The sequence below is a fragment of the Megalops cyprinoides genome, chromosome 10, assembly GCF_013368585.1.
Source record: "Megalops cyprinoides isolate fMegCyp1 chromosome 10, fMegCyp1.pri, whole genome shotgun sequence".
NCBI classification, from domain to species: Eukaryota; Metazoa; Chordata; class Actinopteri; order Elopiformes; family Megalopidae; genus Megalops; species Megalops cyprinoides.
In genome coordinates, this window is record NC_050592.1 from 32,316,839 (window position 1) to 32,339,541 (window position 22,703).

General features: G+C 49.8%; 1 protein-coding gene across 1 annotated transcript in view; it reads left to right on the forward strand.

The window, feature by feature from the left end:
- Nucleotides 1-22,412, forward strand: part of cep192 (centrosomal protein 192) — a 46,448-nt gene extending 24,036 nt beyond the window's left edge. Inside the window, exons 25-56 of the mRNA XM_036539586.1 lie at nucleotides 27-168; nucleotides 491-582; nucleotides 960-1,974; nucleotides 2,558-2,675; nucleotides 4,010-4,166; nucleotides 4,602-5,397; nucleotides 5,611-5,759; nucleotides 5,946-6,176; nucleotides 6,345-6,470; nucleotides 6,645-6,785; nucleotides 7,237-7,300; nucleotides 7,419-7,558; nucleotides 7,816-7,908; nucleotides 7,998-8,116; nucleotides 8,821-9,027; nucleotides 9,437-9,527; nucleotides 9,897-10,076; nucleotides 10,282-10,542; nucleotides 10,664-10,785; nucleotides 11,221-11,330; nucleotides 12,620-12,782; nucleotides 13,340-13,530; nucleotides 13,964-14,087; nucleotides 14,437-14,542; nucleotides 14,975-15,173; nucleotides 15,827-15,903; nucleotides 16,338-16,433; nucleotides 16,837-16,956; nucleotides 17,112-17,224; nucleotides 18,393-18,519; nucleotides 19,547-19,605; nucleotides 20,538-22,412. Of these exons, the coding sequence (XP_036395479.1) occupies nucleotides 27-168; nucleotides 491-582; nucleotides 960-1,974; nucleotides 2,558-2,675; nucleotides 4,010-4,166; nucleotides 4,602-5,397; nucleotides 5,611-5,759; nucleotides 5,946-6,176; nucleotides 6,345-6,470; nucleotides 6,645-6,785; nucleotides 7,237-7,300; nucleotides 7,419-7,558; nucleotides 7,816-7,908; nucleotides 7,998-8,116; nucleotides 8,821-9,027; nucleotides 9,437-9,527; nucleotides 9,897-10,076; nucleotides 10,282-10,542; nucleotides 10,664-10,785; nucleotides 11,221-11,330; nucleotides 12,620-12,782; nucleotides 13,340-13,530; nucleotides 13,964-14,087; nucleotides 14,437-14,542; nucleotides 14,975-15,173; nucleotides 15,827-15,903; nucleotides 16,338-16,433; nucleotides 16,837-16,956; nucleotides 17,112-17,224; nucleotides 18,393-18,519; nucleotides 19,547-19,605; nucleotides 20,538-20,670 (5,862 nt within the window). The 3' untranslated portion in view covers nucleotides 20,671-22,412. The remainder of the gene's footprint in view (nucleotides 1-26; nucleotides 169-490; nucleotides 583-959; nucleotides 1,975-2,557; nucleotides 2,676-4,009; nucleotides 4,167-4,601; nucleotides 5,398-5,610; nucleotides 5,760-5,945; nucleotides 6,177-6,344; nucleotides 6,471-6,644; nucleotides 6,786-7,236; nucleotides 7,301-7,418; nucleotides 7,559-7,815; nucleotides 7,909-7,997; nucleotides 8,117-8,820; nucleotides 9,028-9,436; nucleotides 9,528-9,896; nucleotides 10,077-10,281; nucleotides 10,543-10,663; nucleotides 10,786-11,220; nucleotides 11,331-12,619; nucleotides 12,783-13,339; nucleotides 13,531-13,963; nucleotides 14,088-14,436; nucleotides 14,543-14,974; nucleotides 15,174-15,826; nucleotides 15,904-16,337; nucleotides 16,434-16,836; nucleotides 16,957-17,111; nucleotides 17,225-18,392; nucleotides 18,520-19,546; nucleotides 19,606-20,537) is intronic.
- Nucleotides 22,413-22,703: the final 291 nt, after the last annotated feature.

The following is a 22,703-nucleotide window of genomic DNA, read 5'->3' on the forward strand; positions in this document are numbered from 1 at the left end:
ATCACTGTGGTGCATGCTCTGCCCAGCCCTCCTTCGGCTACGTCATCACATCCCCGGAGAAGAGGGAGCCCTTCGCCCTCATCCGCCCCTCTGATTTCTCCTCTCGCGGGAGCTCTGTTCACAGCGACACCCTCCACCACAGCGACACTGACAACACCATGAATCCAGGTAAAGTGGCCCTACTAACAGCCTTCTGGTTATTTACATAGACTGATCAAACTCTTCATTTTTGTGCTCTTCCACTATGTTACTTAACCACCCTGTTTGTGTGTTTGTATGTAGTCAATTTTATGGTAAAGCAAAGTTAGTTTTAATTGTATGTCGTTTTCGCTCCTTTACTATGCCTCATAGTATGGCCAGTAACATGCACACTGTTGTGAAGGGCACTGTGCTTGTTAAAAATGTGAGCTTTCTAATGCGGTCATTGCAACAGAACAGCAGATTCCAGCTCTCATGAATTCATATCTCTGTTGTTGTTTATTGTGCACAGAGGATTTGGAGAAGACTTTTCAGGCTGTGGCAGAGACGAGCGTACAGAAGGCTGACGAGCACTCGGTGGCTGTTGAAAAGGAAGAGGCTCAGGTCTGTGTGTGAAGGCCGCCATGGCCACTGCTTGGTCCCGACATTTAGTCTGTCATTTGAATAACAGAATTCAGAGACAAGGGGCATTGCATTTAAATTGAGGAGAGACCAGTGTCTTAATTTTAGATGGATTCCAGTATGTATCGCTTGTTTTGCACTGTGATAGAGGTGAATATTATTGGCTCATAGTAGCCAGCCTGCTTGAAGCTCGTCCCAGGAAAAGTTCTAGGTTCTAGCACTCTTCTGTTGATTATTCTGTTTTGACAGATACTTTAATATTTATTTTTTAGGAAGAAAGCGCTTTCTCGCCATTGAAAGAGAGCGTTACATTTTGGTTTCCCTTTCTGTCTGCTGATTCTGTTTGTTGTTATTCTCAGGATGCAGGGGCGCAGGTTCCGGGGAACAAGAGCACTCAGTCTGGGAGCCCCGACTCCCTGAGCGGCAGCAGTGACCCCACGCTGAGCATCAGCACCATCGCGTCGGCCATCGCGGACGCCTCGGTCAGCTCCGACCCGGCCCAGCTGGCCGCCATGATCATGGAGCTGTCCAAGAAGAACCGCGGCAGGGGCCGTCGGCCCGGGGGGGCAGCGCCCGCGTCTGACAGCCCCGCCCCGTCGCCCGCCGAGCGCAGCGGCCTGCTGGAGGCGCTGCAGAGGAGCGTGTCTGCCGGGGAGCTGAGCGCCTTCGACATCGAGAAATACCTGCAGAGGGCGGACATGTCCAGCAGCGACAGCGACACCGCCGCCTCCCCGCACAGTTTCGACATCCTGGCCTGGGCCGACAGCCTCGGCGCCTCCCACGGGAAGTCCGGCCCCACCGTGCCTGCTCAGAACGCCAAAGCGCCCCCTGCTGGAAAGGATGTCTCTGTCATCGGCCCCCGCTCGAGTGCGCCCCCCGGTGCAGGACCAGGGAAAAAGTCCGATGTACGACGGAGCTCCATTCCGCGGCCGAAGGCCAGCTGCGGGCCCGCTGGGTCAGCCGGTGCTGGCAGGCGGTCCGTCGGGTCGGGGCAGTCGTTGGTGCTGGAGGGCAAAGCCGGGCTGAGTAAGAACCCCCCGCGGGGCACGGCGACCCCCGCAGCGAACAGGAGCAGCGCGGGCACAGGGTCGAAGCTAGGAACAGTCCGACCGCGTGCGCACAGCACAGAGGCTGCCCCCTGTCTCGCCCCTCAGCCCTCCCCCATCCTCAGGGCATCCCCCAGCCGGCGGGAGGGGTGCTCGGAGCCGGCCCCACCCAGGAGCCCAGCGGGTCCCGCGCTCAGACAGGGGAGTGAGGGGCACGAGGGCGAGAGAACAGGTGCGCGGGGGAGGGGTCCGGCAGCTCCTGTTGGTGCTGCCGTAAAGCATGTGGGCTTTGCTCAGAGTCCCGTGCCCCCAGCTCAGGGCAAAGGAGGTGAGCAAGTCTAGTGAGTCTGCCTCTGCTTTTCACACACACCTTTAAGGTGTAATTAATTGCACTGTCTAAAAATAAGAGCATGATTTGTATGAGGAACAGCAGTGTGGCGCAGTGATAAGGAGCAGGGCTCATAACTGAAAACTTACTGGTTCAGCTCCCCGCTGGGGCACTGCTATTGAACCCTTGGGCAAAGTACTTAACTCGCAGTTGCCTCAGTAAATATTGATCTGTATAAATGGATAACATGTAAAAACTGTAAGTCTGGGTAAGAGTGTTTTCTAAAGGACAGTAAGCTAATGGAAAATGAGTCACCTGCAGCCCTCTACCCCATTGGTTCCCAAACTGGGGTACCAGTATATTTTACCATGCGTTTACCTTCTACTCCTGTGACAAAAAGCTGATGGACTAATAAGAGCACACAAGCATATGGTCTGAAATGTAAACTCCTTGCATGCACACCACCATACATTTTGCTTGCCAGTGTTCACTGTGATCTAGCAGTTCAAACAGCATTCTGTGAAAACACTGGCTGGTTTGGATGGGGGCACACATTAAGTTTGGACCCATTGTTCTGTTGCAGCTTCGTCCCCTGTGCGGGCCCCCGCGGGCATGGAGGAGACCCAGTGTAACTTCAGACCGTCCACCTCCCCCCTCACCCACTCATCGCCAAGCCAGACGTCCCTCCCCAGTGCTGATGGGTAAATCTCACCCGATACCAATTGCTCACATTCAAACATGTGTCTGATTGCTATAGACAGTTAAGGTTAGGGCAGGATGGTGTTGTGTAGGGCTGTATCGAATGCCATTTTTTGCGGTTTGAATTTTAGCCAACCTTTTTCGAATGAAGCTTTGAATGTCTGTGACGTGACATCGTTTTGGCCTGTTGTTTCGGCATTTCGTAAGTGACCAAATGAATGTAACAAACGGTTCTGTCTACAAAAGTTCAACCAGCATTTGCTTTAGTGTACGGAATTATTCCTGTGCGATTTCATGACACATAATTCATTCCGTAAACTGCTGGCTCATGGAATGTATTGGACCAAAGCCCTTTCGTGCACATCATACTTTCAGTAATATAGCAAAACTGTAACAAAAAAAATAACAAAATGAACATTCAATGGCACGGAATGATGATAGTTTAGCGCATTCTGCATTTCGTGCCACAACAGCATAAATGCTGGCCTACAACTTGTATTACATGGACAGAATTACTTTTGTCTACAAAATGAAAAACTGTCAATTGCACGACAGGAATCATACGTTTTGTTTTCTGCGCATGAAAGTATGCGCTCTCTTCAGTATTTCGTGGACACGGTGCTAACGTGTTTGTGTTTTTCGTGAACAAAACGCGTTACGGTGTTACATGGTTTCGTAATGAATTTCGTAATGAATGTGTTTCGTAGCACAGAAGGCTACGAAAAAAGGTGTTACACTTGGCGTCCCACAGTTTATTGGCAAAATTGTTAAATTTAACATTTACATAACAATTTTAACTTTAACATTTTTTTGTATTACGGTAGCAATAAGCTTAAAACTGCAAATGAGCACCCATCCTAATAATTGAATGCTTAATTTTACAGTCGAATGGCAAAACAATGAATGAAACTTCAAATTTTTCAGTACAGCCCTAGCGTTGTGTATATTTCACATGTAGTGCTTTGCATAACAGTGCATGCTAGCTGATTGTGAAGTGGACAAAGGATGTCATTCATTTTAATCGATAGGGATATTTTTTCAATGGTAATATTTTTATAAATTTCTCTCACTGCCAAACTTTCTGTGGTGTGTAAAAGTGTAAGAAGAGTAAGAAGTTTAGTATTACACATTCAAAAGAAACTCAGAGTGGATAAATTGAGTGTCCCTCTAATGAGGTCAAGGATGGCACATTAACTGAAAATGAAGTTTCAGAAGTTTCGCATACATAACAGGTAGATTTGTGTTTTTTGTCTTAACGCTGTCCTCTGTTCTCCATCCCTATCTCTCCCTTCATTCCTCGCTCCCTCCCTCCTCTCTGGATCTGTGCCTCCTGCAGGACGGTGTCCTCTCCGGCGTCCCCCGGCGGGGGGGTGGGCAGACGCCCCTGTGACCCCCTCTCTCCCCCGTCCACCTGCTCCAGCCCCAGCCTGAGCAGGCTCACCTACATCTCCCTGAACGACAGTACCGCCCTCCCCACCCCCGACAGGAACAAGGTGAGCAGGGGGCGGAGCCTCACTGTGGCCCAGACGTGACATCGCATCACATTACAGTTACTTAACATTACTTGGCGTGCATGGTTATCCAGAGCAACTTGCAAAGCTTATAGTTTTACATGCTATGCATTTTTACAGCATGGCATTTACTTGGGCTGTTCTGGCTAAGTACCTTCCCCAAAGGTGCAGGAGTAGTGATCCAATAGGGAATCAAACTAGCACCCTTTGAATTGCAAGCACTATTCCTTACCACTACACTGCTACCCCAGGCATTGTGGGAAGAGCTCTGAAACTAGCTAACTAGAAATGATGCCCTGCCTGTAAAGGTCTTTTCTTTATACTTGCTAGGCATGATGGGATTGGGATTGACTTGCCCTGCACGGGCAGGGGCGATGAGATTGTTAGCGTAGAACGTAACTGTTGGTGCCTGTGCAGTTGCAGTATGACAGCAGCATAGCCCTGAGCACCACTATCGTCCGGGCGAGTCCCACACCCATGGGGGAGCTGGAGGTCCCTCAAAGCCACCACAGGGACAGTCTGTGCACAGCCGAGGGCCTGGACCCGTGCTCCCGCACCAAGAGCCCGGACTCCCGCTACGCCTCAGACCACAGCAGCCCCCGCAGCCGCAGCGAGTGCGGCTTCCGCTCCGACAGCCAGGACCCGCCGTGCAACGGCGGGAGCCGCAAGCACCAGTCCGCACCCAGTCCCCGGCGCTTCCCCCCGGGGGACTCTGGGTACTCCAGCAACCTCAACATCCAGCAGCCAGGCACCGCCGGCCCAACCGGCCAGCTGTGGCCCGGCACGGCCGACAAAGTGGAGCCGCGGTCCAACGCTGCGCTCGGGCTCCCCCACTCCTTTACCCCGGACGACCTGAGGTACGTCCCCATCGCCAGCTTCAAGCCCCAGGGGGCGCTGCTGGACCTCCCCGCGGGCGTCCCCTCCCTCCTCGCCGGCCGCTCGCTCCTGGGCTCCCAGCTGGCTCAGCAGTACCTGGGGAGGGAGGTCCCCCTGCACCCCTACCACATCAGTGCTGCCGCCGCGGTGTACGGGGTGCCCCCTGCCCCCGCCCCGGGACCCGCTCTCCCCCACGGCTACGTGAACGCCACCGACCTGCACGGGACCCACCTCACCCCTCTGGACGCCGGGCTGATGGGCGTGGGCAAGCCCTACGGCCAGCACCACCTGGGCGCTCCGGGCGTGTGGTTGCCAGGAGGCGTGGCCGACCTCCGAGGTGAGGCCAGAGTCTTTACTTAGCCCTGTTCTTTCACCTTCCTGAAAGACAGCTGCTAAAATATTCAGGGGCCAGACATGTCCTCTGTAAAAGATTCATGTGTCTCCGTTTTCTATCCCGTCTCTTTATTTGAGAACTTGGAGAGTGGCTCTTAGTGATGCGCATGGAATTTTTTTTTTTTTCTTCCTGCTCACTCACATGGTGCTTTTATAGCCCAAGTTGTTGTGCCGGAGGAGCTGCGCTTTCCCAACGCCTGCTGCGTGGGCATCGCGTCCCAGACCTCGCTCAGCATCTTCAACCCTACCGAGAGGTGGCTCCAGGTGGCCCTCGCTGTCACCAGCCTGTCCATCGACGGAGAGAAGGTGGGACACAGAACACTATTAGCGCAGCAACTGTTTTCAAGGGGCTCAGCAAAGCCAGTGCAAGAAATTCTAGTATAGTCTAGTATTCTAAATTCCAAGCTGGTCACTATGAGACAAGATATGGTGCGTATTTGGCCAATCAGGGGTCCCTTTATGCAGAAACTGCTCTCTCTCTCGTGCGCATAGGTGGACTCCCTGCCTTACCAGCTGCTGATCATAAAGAACAAGACCATCATCGGACCCAAAAGCACGGAGGAGCAGAAAGTCCTGTTCATCCCGCCGCGGGCCGGTCTGTACCAGTGCGTCCTCAGCGTGTCGTCCTGGCCCACCGCCGCCGAGTCCGGCGCTGTGGCACGCGCCGAGGTCTTCGCCAAGAGGGTCGTCCTCATCGCCGTGGCCGAGAACCCGTCCCTGGAGGTGAGTGTGATGGTGGGTCGGCGTTCGCTGGCTGGACTTGTATGCACTGTACGCATTTTACAGCCAAATCTTTGGTAGTGCCACTGTTTTCATTATTTTGAATTGCCGTGGAGTTGCCCAGTTTTGCACTGAGCGTGAGCCAGGCCTAAAGACGAACCCGTTTCCTAGGTGGATGTGGGTGTCTCGGGGTGTCTGGATTTCGGAGACCTGGCCTCAGGCAGCGCCAAAGCCCTCCCCCTGAAGCTGGTCAACAAGACCCGCGCCACAGTGCCCATCCGTCTCGTCATCAGCGCCGTGAGTTCCGCGCCACGCTGCCCGCTCCTCGACAGTGGCCTCTCTTCTCTCCTGTCTTCTGTCTCCCCTCTTCCTTTCTCTCCACCCCTCTCTTCTTTCTCTCCCCCCTTCTTTTTCCTTTTGCACATCCTCCTCTGCCTCTCACACTATCTCCTCTCTCTTTCTCTCTTTTAGAATGCTTCCGCCTGGCGCTGCTTCACCTTCTCCAAAAGCCCAGTTGCCGTGCCAACGGAAGGGATGGTGCAGACGGGCAGCGTCACCCCGCTGGCCGCCCCGTCTGTCATGAACCACGTGATGCACGCCAACTATGGGGACGTGAGTGTGCGCCTGGGCTGTCTCTTCCCACGCCGCGGTTCTGACTGACGCTCTGTGAAGACCACAGGCAGCCTCCGGGCTATGTATCATTTCACACGTATAAACTCCATTTCAGTTAGCCCTCTTAAAATATAAAAGATAAATTTTTAAAAACAGAGATGTGTAGCATATATGGATGCACTATCATTGTGTTTGAGATGTAAAGTTGGTAGTTGCTACACTCTCACACTAGATTTATTTCTCAATAAAATCCAAATTACACACAATCCGTGTGTACTCATCTCTCTTTATCATCCCACACTTTTCCAGTGCACGCAGTTGGGTTGATTTTAAATATCAACTGTCTGTTTCTGTGCTGTAATTAAAGTCCAGATGGACATTGTTTCCCTTTTTACAGTAGAACCAAATGACACATTTTAATCAATTACTTGTGCTTTTCTTTGTCACACAGAATCCAGAAAGCTTCATGGTGTGGGTCCACTTCCACGCGCCCCAGAAGTACGCCTCCACCTCAGGTATGTAGACTCGGACACCCAGTGGAATGCGTAAGTGTACGTGGCCGTTCAGAGAATACTATTGGAGCGTCCCCCTGCTTCCCTCCCCTCATTGGTCGGTTTGCGTTCTGTGACCTAGGAGAGCTGGGGCCGGCGGAGGAGTACAGCGCGCGGGTGGACATCGAGGTGGACAGCCCAGGGCCGAGTCACGTGATCAGGAGCGTCCCCCTGCGGGCCAGGTCGGGGACGGCCCGAGTCCACGCCCCCAAAGACCTGCAGGTAGGAAGCAGGGCAGTGACATTACCCCATAATCCCCCAGCGCTCCTCCAGCCTGTTCCTGTTAACCAGCTTCTTCTTGAACAGAAAGTTCTGAGGAAATGTAATGAGCGATCAGATCCCCAGGCGCTCCATTGGTTTCGGATTTCCACCTCAGAGCCACCCTAAGCCTTTTCTGTACATATTTATCGAGCGGTCATTTAGCTGCATTGACTTTTTTTGTTTTTGTTTTCCCTCCCAATCCCCGCACGTGTTTGCAGACTGTCTGCCTCTTAGCGCCACTGGGAAAATCTGCAAGGCAGACGCTGCCTTTGAAGAATGCGGGGAACATCGACGTGCAGCTGAAGCTGAAGGTATCTCCTTGACTGTGGCGGGGCTCGGGCGAAACGGGCGGTGCGGGCCGGTACTGATGGGTCTCCGCGTTGTGTGTTTGGCCCTGCAGTGCAGCGACAGTGAGGACTGCTTCTCAGTCAAACCGGAGGAGCTCCTTCTGCGGGCGGGTGAGGAGCAGGGGATTGTGGTCTGTTTCACCGCCAGCGGCACCAGGAAGTACAGAGAGAGGTGAGACTCCTTCCCATAGGAGTCTAATCTGAAGCGAGTACAGTTAAAGCCTATCACTGTTCCTTAAAACAGGTTTCCCACAATCCTTCAAAATATTTTACCCTGGAGAGTCATGGAAAATGGTTAAAGACCTTGCTGTCCTTAAAGTAATCACATTTGTCCAGATTGTGTAAAATCTAAATGATGTCATAAAAAAAGTCTTTTTTAAAAAAAAGCCTTTTTCTCTGGTAGTGGGTGAAATGCATCAGTCTTTTGTATCTCACTAACTGCATTTTACCATCTCGTCTTGCAGTGTCAGTGGGCTGGTATGGCTGACAAATCAGCAGTCACGCTGGGTAACTCCATGCCAAAAGTCTGGTGTCACTAGTATTAGCTGCTAAAAGCATCTTTGTGTGTTGCCTTATACATGTGGAAAATTCTGAGAGCAGTACATTTCAATATTTCCCTACTCAGTTTCATTGTCAGTGTAGCAAAGGCTCTTGGGAGTTTGAGTATTTCTCCAATGAAAATGATCTGTGAAAATATATTTTCTGTGACTTCATGGAAGATATAAGGATAAATACAAGTGATCATAGTGGGAACCCTGTTCAGTGTTTTCTCTGTAATATTTTTCCCTTCTCGCCCTGTTGCCAGGTAACAGGCATTGTCTCTGTTCCTGGACGCTGATTTTCAGTGTATCTGGATTTTTTGTGTCCCTGTTTCAGCATGCTCACCATCCTGGTGCTACCTTACGGGCCTCAGTATGAAGTGGTGCTGAAAGGAGAGGTTGCCCCCGACGACAGCGCTGCCGCTACGCGGGCACCGCCCGGCAAGGCAGGCCACGAGGACGGGGTGATCCCTGGCGACGTGCCCCCCATCCTGTCCAATAAGCAGTTCATGGCATGGGGAGGTGTCACCCTGGGCCGAGCCATGTAAGCAGCGCATACGCCGTCATACACAAGCCCTGAACTCTCAAATATGAAGACTGGCAGTCAAGCTTTGTTTAAGGACTTTGTTTAAGGACTGGCTGTTTCTTTTGTTTTGACGCTACTGCCATTTGCACTCCTGTTAAGAAAAGTCACGATGGTGCATAAAAGAAACTCATTTATGATTTATTTATTAATTTTTTTTGTTGAGTAAAAGTCTTTGTGTCGTCTGCCTCAGCATTCATAAACACATAAGCCCTGTGTATTGTAGCTGGGCAGTCGTGACTCCATGGGTTTGCAAGTGTTGCTCTCCTGTTTTCTTCCTCCTGGTCCTGGCGAATGAGTGTTCTGGAAGGTGTGCTGTGCTGTTGCCGGGTAAACGTTTTCCTCTTCCTTTTCTTCCTGTGTGCTTCAGGCAGCAGAAGCTGGTCCTGAGGAACAACTCCCCCAGCACAACGCAGCAGCTCCGCCTCCTCATCAGAGGACAGGATCAGGACTGCTTCCAGGTAAGGCCCCCGCTGGGCAGGGGTGAGAGCAGCCTCACTTTAGTGAGGAAGACTCACTGTAGAGTTACTGTAGAGACACTGCATGGTTTGTACAGTAGAGAGGCTACATGGTTTGTTCAGTAGAGACTGTATGGTTTGTACAGTAGAGACTGTGTGGTTTGTACAGTAGAGAGGCTGTATGGTTTGTACAGTAGAGACTGTATGGTTTGTACAGTATAGAGGCTGTATGGTTTGTACAGTAGAGGCTGTGTGGTTTGTACAGTAGAGAGACTGTGTGGTTTGTACAGTAGAGAGGCTGTATGGTTTGTACAGTAGAGAGACTGTGTGGTGGGTTTCCTGAGTGGCATGGTCTCTCTCCTCCCGGCTCAGCTCCAGAGCACGTTCGGGCCGGAGGAGCGTCTGACCCGGCACAGGGAGCTGTCCATCCGGCCCAGAGAGGATGTGGCGGTGCACCTGCTGTACGCGCCCACGCGTGTGGCCTGCATGCTGGCCAAGCTGGAGATCAAGCAGTCCGGCGTGAGGCCCTCTCAGCCAGGCGTCAAGTTCACTGTGAGTGTGCGCATGTGTGTGTGTGCGTATGAGTTGAGAGTGTCCGCGCCTCCTGTTTTTATATAGCAATCAAAATCATACTTGATTCGTTTCACCATGTGCTAAATGCATTGGATTTGTCAGTGCAGTACGGTGTGCTTTACAGGAATGGCATGCCATGAGATCTCTTCCACTGAGGGAAAACACATTTATCTCCCCCTCGCAGATCCCACTGTCTGGCTACGGTGGCACAAGCAACATTGTCCTGGAGGACGTGCGGAAGGTGTCGGACAGCTACGTGGTGACAGTGGGCGGCGTGGCGGCTGGCCGGGTCAGCAAGGTGTGCCTGTCCATGAGGAATACGGGCTCGCGGGCTGCTTTCGTCAAAGCCGCCGCCTACTCCGAGCTGCCCACCCGCACGCTCATGGACCCCTCCGTCATCAGCATGTCCCCCTCCCAGTTTGTGCTGAAGGAGAGGACTCAGGAGGTATTTTCCGCTGATGTTTGTTGCTGCTTCGGTGCTGTTTTTTTACTGTCTGTATAATATGATATTCACGCGTTTGCCTGACGGCTCGCTCTGTGGCCTGCCCGCGGGGGATGCTCCGCAGGTGGTGACGGTGCTGCTGAAGGCCACTCAGAGGGAGCAGAGCCTGTGCCAGGCCAGCAGCGGGCTGCTGGCCACCGTCTGCTTCTTCTGTGGGGACGAGGTCTCGCGCCAGCAGTTCAGACGGTGAGTCACCGCGGCGGGGCGGCGTGGCCGTGTGTCGCGGTAGAGGTCAATCACAGCTTTGATACGTTATTGAGCTGAAAGGAAATCTCTTCTTTTTACCAAGTTGTTACTAAGGTAGTGTACATATTTGCCTTGGATGTGCTAATGCAATTTAACAATACCTGCTCGTGGCATCACTGGATTTTCTTTGGTTTGAGGGCTAAGGAACCATGTCCACCAAAACTCATTGAGACTGAGGGTGGCTTGTCCTCAAATGATGAAGCCAACTGGACCCTCTGCTCATCATTGTAACATCATAATTTCACTTGAACATTGTGTTCTCTATAGAACCCTTTCAGATGGTTGCCCTTCTTCATTCTGCTCACATGACTTGAAACTGTCGCTCACCAGTAGCAAGCCTCCCTGTGTGATCCACCTTGTCCCCCTGCCTTCCAGGTTACTTCGCACCAAACCCGACGCAGGCCATAAGGTGCTCTCTGACAACAGCCTCCTGAAGAGCATCAACTTCAATGAGAGGTTCCTTGGTGAGGAGCAGGTGACAGAAGGTAAGGGAGTGGGTTTCGGACCGCCTCAGCTTCCTGCATGCCCCTGCAGTCTGGCCTTCTTCCTGGTGCAGATGGTCAGTACAGGCGCCATGAACCTTTTAGGAGAGCGGTCTATGGGCGTACTCACACTACGCCTGGTTGCCTTGTACTGTGCCTGAGCACGATTGTCCCCCCTCCCCACTTTCCTGCTGGCCTGCGCTCACATTGCGCTTAACGTTCTGGGCCCGAGCACGCTTACGTCAACACGAGGCAACCTTTTGTGTTGAAGAAAAGCGCTCTCGCACAGCACAATGGAGTTCATGATTGTGCTTACTTTGTGGCTTATTTGGAGTCATTTTGGGTGCGGTGACAAACGGCCCTCTCACATGCCTTATAGATTTATCAATTATGCAACGCAGCAGTTTTCAGTTAATCGTGTTGCACGTTATTATGAAAAGAAAATAACGTGCAGATAGACTTTCAATGGGTGGCCATTATAGTGGGATGTAGGGGTATTGAAGGCTTTTGTCACGTTGTTGTATGTAGACTACATTTTGTGTGGTTACTGCTTTGTGCGTGTGTGAGTGAGAGAGAATGGGTGCACGTCTGACAGTAGCACAAACAGGCTATACAGCCGTCGGACTCAGTGTCCCGGACAACAATATTTTAAGGCTTCAGAAAAGATTAACCTCTGCCAGCTCAGCAAAGATTTGTGTATGTAGATAAAGCTTAGCATCATGTCTTTTTGATGAAGTTACACCTAGATCTGTGAGGGCTCTACTGGTTAGCATGGTATAGTTAAAATCCATACCGTAGGGCAAATTCATACTGTGTAATTCATACGGTGTACTTTCTATACTGTTTATACCGCCCACCCCTAGTTGTAGGGTTTTTCTTCTACAAATCCGTCATTTGTTTTTGCCAGTTTGATTCCTGTTCTCCTCCCCCTTCCCTATATGTCTTCATTTCCCCGTCTGTGATTCCCCCCCCCGGGTAAACAACCTCGCCCTTATGCCCTGGTGCAGTTTCACCCAGGGGCTCTGGCTATACTTGAGCCATGTGTGCACCGTCGTTGAAAAATCAATTTCCAAGAAATGCCACGAAAGCAATATAGTTGTGTAGAAATCAATTTTGGCTGGATTTCCTTTTTGCCCCCAGCGTAGCAGAGGGGAGACGGGAGTTACGCCGTGTTTATTTTCCAAAGGGCTTGGCGTGATTGAATGGCTCAGCCTGTGTTGTGACCCTTTGGCCCGGTGAGGAGCGGGTCAGGGCAGTGATACATTCCCCCTCCCGCTGCTCTCTCTCCTCAGTGTTCGACATGCCCCAGAGGCCCAACGAGGCGCAGCTGTTCTACAGCCACGTGAATAAGGTGGTGCTGTCTGTGCTGGGCAGCACCGAGGCCTCCGACTCCGGGGACAGCGACTGCATGGAGTCCCTGCGGCCCTCGCCCCGCCACGGTTCCGAGTCCGACAGGTATGGCTTTCACAGGGGTGAAACCCAGGGAACACGTTTTGTTGAACGTGCCGTGCTGGTTTTAATTACATTTGCAAGTGGTCCTTTATGAGGTGTGTGTGCTTGCGTGTCCAATAAAGCACTTTTCCTGGGCTTTGTTTTCAAATCCTAATTGACTTCCTCCAGAAATACTGAAACTGACTTCAAACTCCCGTCATGTTTAGATATTTAATGACTATTGTCATTGTCATGCATCTTTCGGACAGAAATTGTATATTCTTCAGAGTTGAGGTGTTATCCACAGTAGCTCTATGTACATGAGTATCAGGTCATAATAAAAGTAGGTAAATGTGCTGAGGGAACATCACCGACATGAGGCATGTTAATCTGCTGTCTGAAACCAGGAATGATGCCTGGCGTATTTACACTTTGGATGATGATAGTGTCACCTTGGATGGGAGTGTAAGGGCTGTATTTCTCCTTTGCCTATTTTCTCAGTGCTTTTATTACAGATCAGCCATCCTTTACTGGCTGGTGTTGATGGTTAAAGTGTGGTAACTTTGCTCAATCTCTTGCAGTGGTTTCGGGAACTCCGATCGCCACGTCAGCAACGTCTCTCTGGACGTCCTCCCAGTGAAGGGCCCTCAGGGGCCCCCTTTGGCCCTGCCTGTCGGGGACCCCACGCTGAAGGGGCCCTCGGATCCTGGAGCACCGCAGGACTCCTGGAGCGTCCAGCCTGAGCAGCTGGTTCTGACCGCACCCACCATCAGTGAGTTCCCAGCTCCGGAGGCTAGCTGGCATGTTACACAGATTAGATCCTTGTCCGCTGTTTCACCGTACCTTTCTTATAATGATATTGCAAATTGGTGCCTTCACTTTCATTTGGGCTGTTAACCCTGTTTCACTGGAAAAGGCTGTATTTGCTTGTTATCTCGAAACATTTGAATCTTTATAAAGCAAAGGCATTCATAAAAGAGCCATACTTTTTCCTTGTTTTTCAGTTATTGTAATGATCTGTAGAGCCTGTTTGAAACTCAGTCCACTTCCTTTAAAAATATTTTACGGAGCTGCCACAGCAGTGGAGGGCTCACAAATGTGTTCCTGTTTCTTTGTCCATGTCCCTGGCTTTCAGCTGGGATAATCGGATGAGCTTGTAGTGTTCTTTTCCCTCTCTCCCTGATTGAAAGCATGGACTGTTGCAGGTGGTGGCGCTGACACCAGGCACGTGCACATCCAGAACCACAGCTCCAGAGAGCTGAGCTTCGAGCTGTCCTGGCCCGCCCACTGCCTGACCATCACCCCCCAGCACGGGGTCATCGAGCCCCAGTACGAGCCGCCTTCACACACAGCTGATTTCATGTTGTCGGTTTTGTTTAGTTTTTTTTTAACTCTGCCATGAAGGCCAGTGGGGTACGGTTGTAGTTTTTGTCTGTGTTTCTGCCTGTCTGTCTTGTCTGTGTCTGTGCAACCGTGCCAATCCATAGGTGCATGCTGAAGAGCAAGGACGAGGTGGTGACCCCGGCTTGCTTCTCCAGCAAAGGGAGTCTTGTGTGTCCTTAGCTGCGCTGATATTAGAACAGGTGGACTCTCCACCTGCAGGTCCATGCGCTCTGCTCTCTGCACACTGCGTTCTGTTATCACAGACTGAGAGCAAACTCTGTCCTCCCTCTCCCAGGAGCCACCTGCAGATCCTCATCAGCCCCAACCCCTCGCTGGCCTCCAGGTCTTCCCTGCTGCCCTGGAGCGGGCAGATCTACGTCCAGTGTGACGGCCAGCAAAAGGTACTCTCATCACTCTGACTTTATAGCTTGCTGTTGCGCTCTGACCCTAGATTCTCCATGTTCAGCTGGAAATGATGTAACCATAAGGCAGCTGTAGGTATCTAGACCAGTAAAAATGTGTAGGCCAGCGTAATTGGAACCATATGTATCAAGGCAGTTAGAGCCTGGGTCTTATTAAATAAAGCGACTGCATAAGAAGCTCTGTGCAGGGCTTAATGGTGGCGATGATGATGCCATAACGAGCTCTTTCTCTGTGCCCCTGCGGGTCCCCTCATCATCATCAAGCCCTGCACAAGTTTTGTTAAGCAGTCTTTTTCAGTCAGGCCTAATTGACTTAATATGTTTGGATTCAATAAAGAACACTTAATAATGGTGGTGATAATTAACAAGCACTTCCTCTGTGCCCCCTCCCTCCCTCCCTATCCACTGCAGTTTATCAAGGTGCAGATCCGGCAGGACCTGGCACTGGACGTGTCGACCACGGGCCCCTCAGTCAAACCCCTCTCGGCCCTGCCCCCGCAGGCTCAGACCCCTCCCACATCCGTGGGGGCCACGCCCCCCGGTAACGCCCACGTGGAGATCAGAAACCGCACTCTGGTGTTCCCAGCCACCCCCTCCGGAGAGACCTCAGGTGTGTACACACCGAGCAACACTTGTCTGTTCTGGCAGCTCCAGGACAGTTAGTAAGAGCTGTAATGATTTGTACACTCAGAGGCTTACAGTGATGAGCTAAAATGGAGCAGCTCAAATCGGCCTCCGTGATCCAGCTCTCCTGACGCCACAAAAACTCTCAGAACTTGGGAAGGGAAGCTGAACTGGTTTGGTTAGGATGACCATTATGCTTGATTTGCGTAGTCTGAATAATTTTTTGCCAGATTTTTGGGTTTAATAAAATGTTTGATTACAGTGTTATTACTGACTGTTTATCGACTGGTTGAAAAGTGAGAAGCTGTAATAGAGTCAAGCATTACAACACCTCCACTCACTGTTCTATTTTATCTGGTGTTCTCCAAAATAACCTTATTGCACAACAGCTTTATCTGTGCGTCATTTTGTGCAGTGGTCAATGGTTACCATTAAAATGAAAGAATGGGAGACCCTAGTGGCTATTGATTAAGGCTTTTCTTCTTTCAGGTACAAAACAGTTTCACAACTGTGACTTGTTTGCCTTGAAGATTTGTTTGAAACTTTCAAATTGCTTTCTGAAAGGATAACATGCAGCTGTCCAGGACAATGACTGAGTAGTTTTCACACAAAGATTTACCCACACGCTCCCTCTCACAGAATCCGTCCTGGAGGTGGAAAACAAGGGAGAGGAAGTCAGATGGTATCTTTCCTCCTTCGCCCCGCCATACGTCAAGGTATTTATTTGGAGTTATTTCTTCAGAAGGAGTCTGCTGCTTCAAATGGCATCAATTGTCTGTATCTGTTCAGTTAATCCCATTGATGCTACTGGCTAATGTCTGTTTGTTAGTGTGCTGATTCTTTGTGCTTTGACTAACCCACCAGGAACTGCTGGAGAACATTTGCTGGAGTGACACACCTCATTGTATCAGTAACGCTAATCCCAGATGTGGTGCTCACAGATATAGGCTGCATGCCGTTGAAGCCAATTTTACTTTAAGCGCATGATCCTAGAGTAGTTTTGGTTGATGCAAGTTACTTGGAGGCTTTCATGAGACGGTGGGCCTCGTGCTGGCCATCTCTGCACCACTGGTACAGTAAGGGTTACGGAGGCCAAACACATCCCTGTACCTCACTAATGGCAACACTGACCAGCGCTCTCACCTCACAGGGTGTGGACAGCAGTGGGGACGTGTACCGGGCCACCTACACCGCGTTCAGGTGCTCCCGGGTGTCGGGGACGCTGGGACAGAAGGAAAAGATGCAGGTGAGGCCAGCGGGTGTGGCGGACTGCAGCCTCATGAGGGCGCTGTATGTGTGTGTGTGTGTGTGTGTGTGTGTGTATGTATGTGTGTTTGTGAGATACATATCAAACCTCATCATCTTACAGGAATAAATGAGGTGAAGTTGCCTTTCTCTGGTACAGAGAAATAGCTTTAAGTTTTGTCCAAAAAGTGTCTCAATTGGTCTGGATCCTCAAACTTTTTGAGCACCAGAAAACTTGATTAATAATACATACACTTTGGCTTTGATATTTCTGTAAGGGTTTTTAATTAAATACGAGAAACCTTAACAAGGCAGCTCAAAAAAAGTTTACAGAATGACCTGAAACGAAAGGCTGATATTTTATGTCTGCTACGCCCCCCCCCCCGCCCCCCCCCTTCTTGCAGGTGCCCATCACCTTCCTGCCACGGGACAGAGGAGACTATGCCCAGTTCTGGGACCTGGAGTGTCACCCTGTGGCCGAGCCTCAGCAGAAGAGCAGGGTCCGCTTCCAGCTCTGTGGGACAGTGCGTATTCTCTTTGTCTCACGCTTGCTCAGGGGTCAAGCAGCATAACACTCACTGAGATGTCTGCTACTGTGTGTGGAAACTTACAGATCTCATAGGACCTTTGGAATGAGCTGGGTATGTGTGTATGGAGTGACCAGTCCTGTTAATTTCAGGGTGTAAAGGCCGGGGCGCAGACCGTTCCCGGAGAGAGCGATTGCTCCCTCGTGCGAACCGAAGCCATTGTGAAGGCCCGGAAGAGACCGGACGCGGCTGTGGTGAAGACCAGGTAAGGGCTGGTGCCCCTGCCCCAGTACGTCTCCACTCCAGGACCTCAGCAGGGGAGGCCGTCCGCATGGCTGTCCCATGGCTTCCACGGGTGCCACTTGCACCTGAGCTTGGAACGCTTAGATGGACTGGGTTGCAGAAATGGGGGGGTTTGTCAGTCGTTGAGTCAGTATTGTTTGAGTCAGTGTTCGGTTTGATGTTCGTAATTGCTACCCAAGAGAAGTTTTCTAGCAAACATACAAGACCAATTGTTGCTAAACCTACTAGTACTACATACTTTATTTATGTATAAATTAAGATTGCATACTTAACTAAGCGTGTGTTGATAACTTTCGGGGAGTTTATACACATTTTCATTTTACATCGGCCATCTTCATGAGATTTACCTCATAATAAAGATAAGAGGTAAAACGATGCAAACCAAGTGGTAGAATGTTAAGAACTGCAAGCAATGTTACAAAGATCAGTTGCACATTACTAAAATGCAAAGCTATAACCTGAAGCTATACCCTGAAGTTATATATTTGTCCTGAAGAGTATTGAATGAAATACTCAGATGGGATAAGCAGTCAGTGTGTGCAAAAAACCTATCAATTCCCATTAATTATTGTACATTCCCGTAAATTCCTGTAGAAAATTCTTGGTATTTTGCAACTGTAAGTGTGGATGCCCTAAGACAGTGTTTCTCAACCCTTTCCTGGAGTACCCCCTGCCCTGCATGTTTTAGATCTCTCTCTGCTCCAACACAGCTGATTCAAATGACCAACTCGTTATGAGCTCCTGAAGCTGCTTAATAACAAACTGACCATTTGAATCAGCTGTGTTTTAGAGATGTAAAACATGCAGGGCAGGAGGTACTCCAGGAGAGGGTTGAGAAACACTGCCCTAAGATACTCCCTCGGTGTGCTGGCCAGCAGGTGGCACTGGGAGAGGGAGCTGCATTCGTAATGGTGCAGGGGAAAGCGGAGTTCTTTGATCAACCCTCCAGCCCTTTAGTAGATAACTTGTTGGTTTCATTTGTGGCCGAAGGGCAGTGTCTTTTCTTCTCTTGCTTCTTTGACCCGCTGTGCTGAGAACGTGCGCTTTGCCAGGCTTTCTGTGCATCTGAACGGCCCGTTCCGTCACAGGGTTTAGAATCTCGCGGTTCTCCTTTTTTTTTTTTTTTCCAGTCAGGAGGAGGCGCCGCGCAGAGGGGTGTACGCTCCCCAGGACCTGTACACCTTCCCTCTGACGCGGGTCGGCGAGGCCAGCACCCTGAAGGTCAACGTGCGCAACAACTCTTTCGACACTCACGAGGTGAGCGGGTGGGCCTGAGCCAGCTGGGGGACTGGAGGGCAAAGTGGATGGTGTTGCTGCGATGAAAGTGCTTGCAGAAAATAATTGTGTGTGTATGTATGTATGTGTGTGTGTGTATGTATGTATGTATATGTGTGTGTGTGTGTGTGTGTGTATGTGTATGTGTATAATTTCTTTTTTACAGCAATACAGAATTGGAAGTTGAAAAAGTATGGCATGACAAAACCAGTCATTTTCTCCCAGACTCATCTGTCAGCAAAGCAATTTCTCCCTCAAGACATTGGCTCTTTAATGGATGTGCTTGAACCCTATAGTTAACGATGCTAAACTTGACCCCCCCATTTCCTCTGATGCGTTCATGTGCTGATAATGCACTCAGATGTCAAGTATTTTTTTGGGTTTTTTTGTATCATAGCCTGAACAAGCAAGCCACCATTCTTGAATCCAGGGCGCGAGGTTGTAGTCTGAGGCCCTCTGAAATCACGTTTGTGTCTGAGAGGTGAATGCTGTCTGGGAGGAATGAAATGCAAACAGGCTTTCTCTTTTGTTGAGGAAAAAAATGCAAGAAAGGAGCATTTTTAAAACAGATTCACCATTCAGTGCTTCGCAACCCAAGCACTAAAAGCTCCATGCATAGACACCGCATTGTCTCTCATGGGACCAGATTCTGAAGCAAAAATGCTTTTTATTGTCGCTTTTCTGAGAAGGCATAAAACTTTTTTTTTTTTTCAAAAATGTACCATGAAGGAATTTGATAAACAAAAGCATGAGTAGCTCCTTGTTTCTTCTCAGAGTAAAGGGATTCTAGCTTCTCCTGTGGTGCTTGTTTCAAATAGCACCAAAATAGGGGTCCCTGTTTGTGTGTCTCAGAACGGCTCCAAATGGGGTCGCTTTTCCTCTGTTTGCATTGTGTTCACAACATTAATCAGCCAGCGCATGTGTGCTACCTCTCCCACTGTGTGACAGATAGGACTTCCCAGAATGCTTTGCATGGATTTGATGTTGAGCTTCTCTAATTGACTTGCAGCTGAAATTCATAAGCCCAAGGGAGCCCTTCTGCATCAAGCATTCCAAATATTCTCTAAGGTGAGTGGCCAGTCTGTCGTTCGGGGCGACTCTCTCTCCCTCCCTTCCCTCCCTCTTTGTCTGCTTTTCTTTCTCCGAAATGTAATCATCAATGGAAGCTTGGTTCTATAAATGGTTGCAAAGGCGAGTGAAAGGTCTCAATTGATCCAGTGTGTTTAACATCGCCTCCTTCCGCAAGCGTATGGCGCAAGGGGGAGGGACCGGATGGGCTCCCTTGGCAGGTGCATGACCCTCCTCCCCATCGGGCCACACTTTGTCGCCCAGGGTAACAGCAGCAGGTACAGATACAGGTGTGCAGAGTACAAGGTGTTCTGCATGCTCTGACCCTCGTGCATTTCCATTCGTATATCCAGCCATACAAAACCGACAGCCCTCCCCCTTTCTTTCCGAGGTTTCTGTGTCTCCTGGTGTTCTGGGCACCGGGGACAAAAAAGATTAAAGGAAGGGCTTTGTATGAGTAGTAATCCAACAATGATGACCATTTAATTTAATACATACTGTATGAACAGGAAATAAATGTAATCTGTTGGCACAACTGGGTTGCAGTATGTAGAAGTTACTTCAGTTGAGGTGAAGAATTACAAAAATGGTGACCTAGGAATGAAAAACATGACCCCCTGGTCCAAAATTCGGAACTCTAACCTTGACTGTGACTGTGTGCAGGCCAGAGTGTGTCTAAACACACACATGCTTGGCATTACTGTTCAGTGTTTCTTTTGGTTCCTCAGTGTCTTTGTAACTCTGTACTCTTGAAATGGACGCCTGTGTTTCTGTCTCTGTGTTTGCCATCCCTCCATGCATGGGCAGATGTTAACAGTGCGGTACAAACTGGAGATGGCTCCAACATGGCTGTCTCTGTGCTTGTCCCGCAGAGATGTCAGTGTGTGTGTCTGTGAGACAGTGATCTAAAGTTTCCTATGCCACCCCCCCAGATCTCAGCACTACATCAACCTGCCAGTCCAGTTCAAACCGGCGGCGGCAGGCAAGTACTCCGGCTCGCTGCTCATCCAGACGGACACAAGCAGCAGCCTGGCCATTCAGCTGAGCGGCGAGGCCCTGGCGTGAGAACACCCCTCTCCCCTGTCAGACGCCGAAAATCAGCGATGCGCAACGCGAAGGTCACCCTGTGAACGAACGATCGTCTCTGCCGCGCCAATGGCGGAAGCAACACCAGTCAGCGTCTGCAATCACCGAAACCTGCAGTCACTATTTCTTTTCCCCTCCTGTCCTCCACTCTGGCTTGGGATGCAGGTGTCCAAAGCCTGTCTGTACAACACTATCTCTGCACTGTAGCAGTGCTCTACAACTGAATGTCCTTGTCTGAGACCCTGCCACTCTTTTGTCCTCCTCTGACATGGTTGCTATCGCTTGACAGGCACAGTTTGATATTTGCATAATCTTGAACCATGTAACTGTACCAGAGTCAAACTCCTCTGATTTCCTCTCATTTTGGAGGATTTCAGTCACATCAGTTGATGAGGTTAAATTTTTTTTTCTAACTTCAATTAAATATGAAATCCTCTTTGGTGGAAACCAATTGCTTGAAGCTACTTCAGAGCCAAAGAAAAACATTCTTGGTAGGAATGTTACCTCCACTCTTTTAAATGGCTTTTTTTTTCAAATGTTTCATTTTTTTAAGTGGCTTTCTTGCAGTGTTTCTGAAAGATGTGGAAAAACTGGAATAGGACTCTTACCGCCACAATGCCCCTTAGCAGTTTTGTACCCTGCTCTTCCAAACGTCCTTCAAGTTTGGTGGCCCTTGATGAGTCACTGTCTTCGTTTCTGTTGGGCAACGTCAGCAGTGTATTTAAGCAAGGTCCTGAAAAGGCAACAAGTCTGCCCAAGTTCTGCCTTGAATCTTCTGCATTTTGATTGGCCCTCGCCAGTTTTCTGTCCAGGATATTTTATTCTCCATCCGAAACCCATTTTCTCTGCCTTGGTATCTTTAAATGCGTGTGGTCCTCTTGCTGGGAAGCTGTCTGTGCTGACACTGATGGTCAAAGCCACTGTGTTGCTGAGCTGGCAGCCCCTCTCTGCCATGTGTCTGGCCCTGGCATCTCACCAGAGGCCCATCTGTACAGATGCCCCCTAATCGGGTTACGAGACAGAAGCCTCTGCGAAACGTCAGGGTTTTTAAACGCTTACATGTTAAAACGGCCATACCGAGGATGGGTCTGGGGGCAGGGGTCTGCGACCTTCGCCTGGCTGGGGCCGGCGAGGCTTAGGCTGACATGCCCTCTGCCTGGCATGGTGAACCGGGCCCGCAGCGCAGCCTCTGCCACATTGGGGATGGTTCAGAGCTCCCTCCACGCCACGTTTGGCGGTTTCCAGGCAGCAGGAGCTGGCCCAGGTGAACCGGAGAAGTGTGTGCAAGTAACTGGAATTCAGTATTAGTCCACTCTTATTGAATGTGTTCTGCTTTTGAAATGTCAGTTCATTTGCCCTGGCCTTTGGTTTGTGGCGTACGTAGAAACAACTTTTTCTTTTGTTTTGTTTTTGCTGTTGATTCCATACCCGTGGACTGACCATCTGTTAAGTTTAGAATTTGTTCACATTTCATTTTAATTTCACGTTTATGTATCATATTTTGAGACTGGACAAAAATGGAACATCTTTTGTACAGAAGGCCATCATTTGCAAGTATCATCATACGCCCATATAGATTGAAGTGGATTACTTTTTGTAATCCTTGGATTTGACAAGATGAAGCCGTGCCACCTTGTTGACTATATAAAAAAAAAAGTGAATTTGCACATGCTTTGTACATTCTGTTTGTATCTTAGTGTCAAAATGTATTTATTTTTAAGACCCGCTTGAGAAAATAAAGATTTGTGTGGATTGTTTCTCTGTTTTCTGTTCCTAGTTATAAGGAGTGTCCTATCCAGCCCACAGATGGATTTTGTGAAATGACGGTTTCTGTGGTTAATAACTTTACATAGCATTTTCAGTACCATCTTCTGGTACTGCTTTGTAATACAATCAAAACTGCACTCTTAAAATACATAGTTTCAAAATTTTATATTTTGGTAACAAGTTTCCTCAGATTTCCCTCAGTATGGGGAGTCTGCATATGGAATTAGTATGTGCCGCCAAGAATA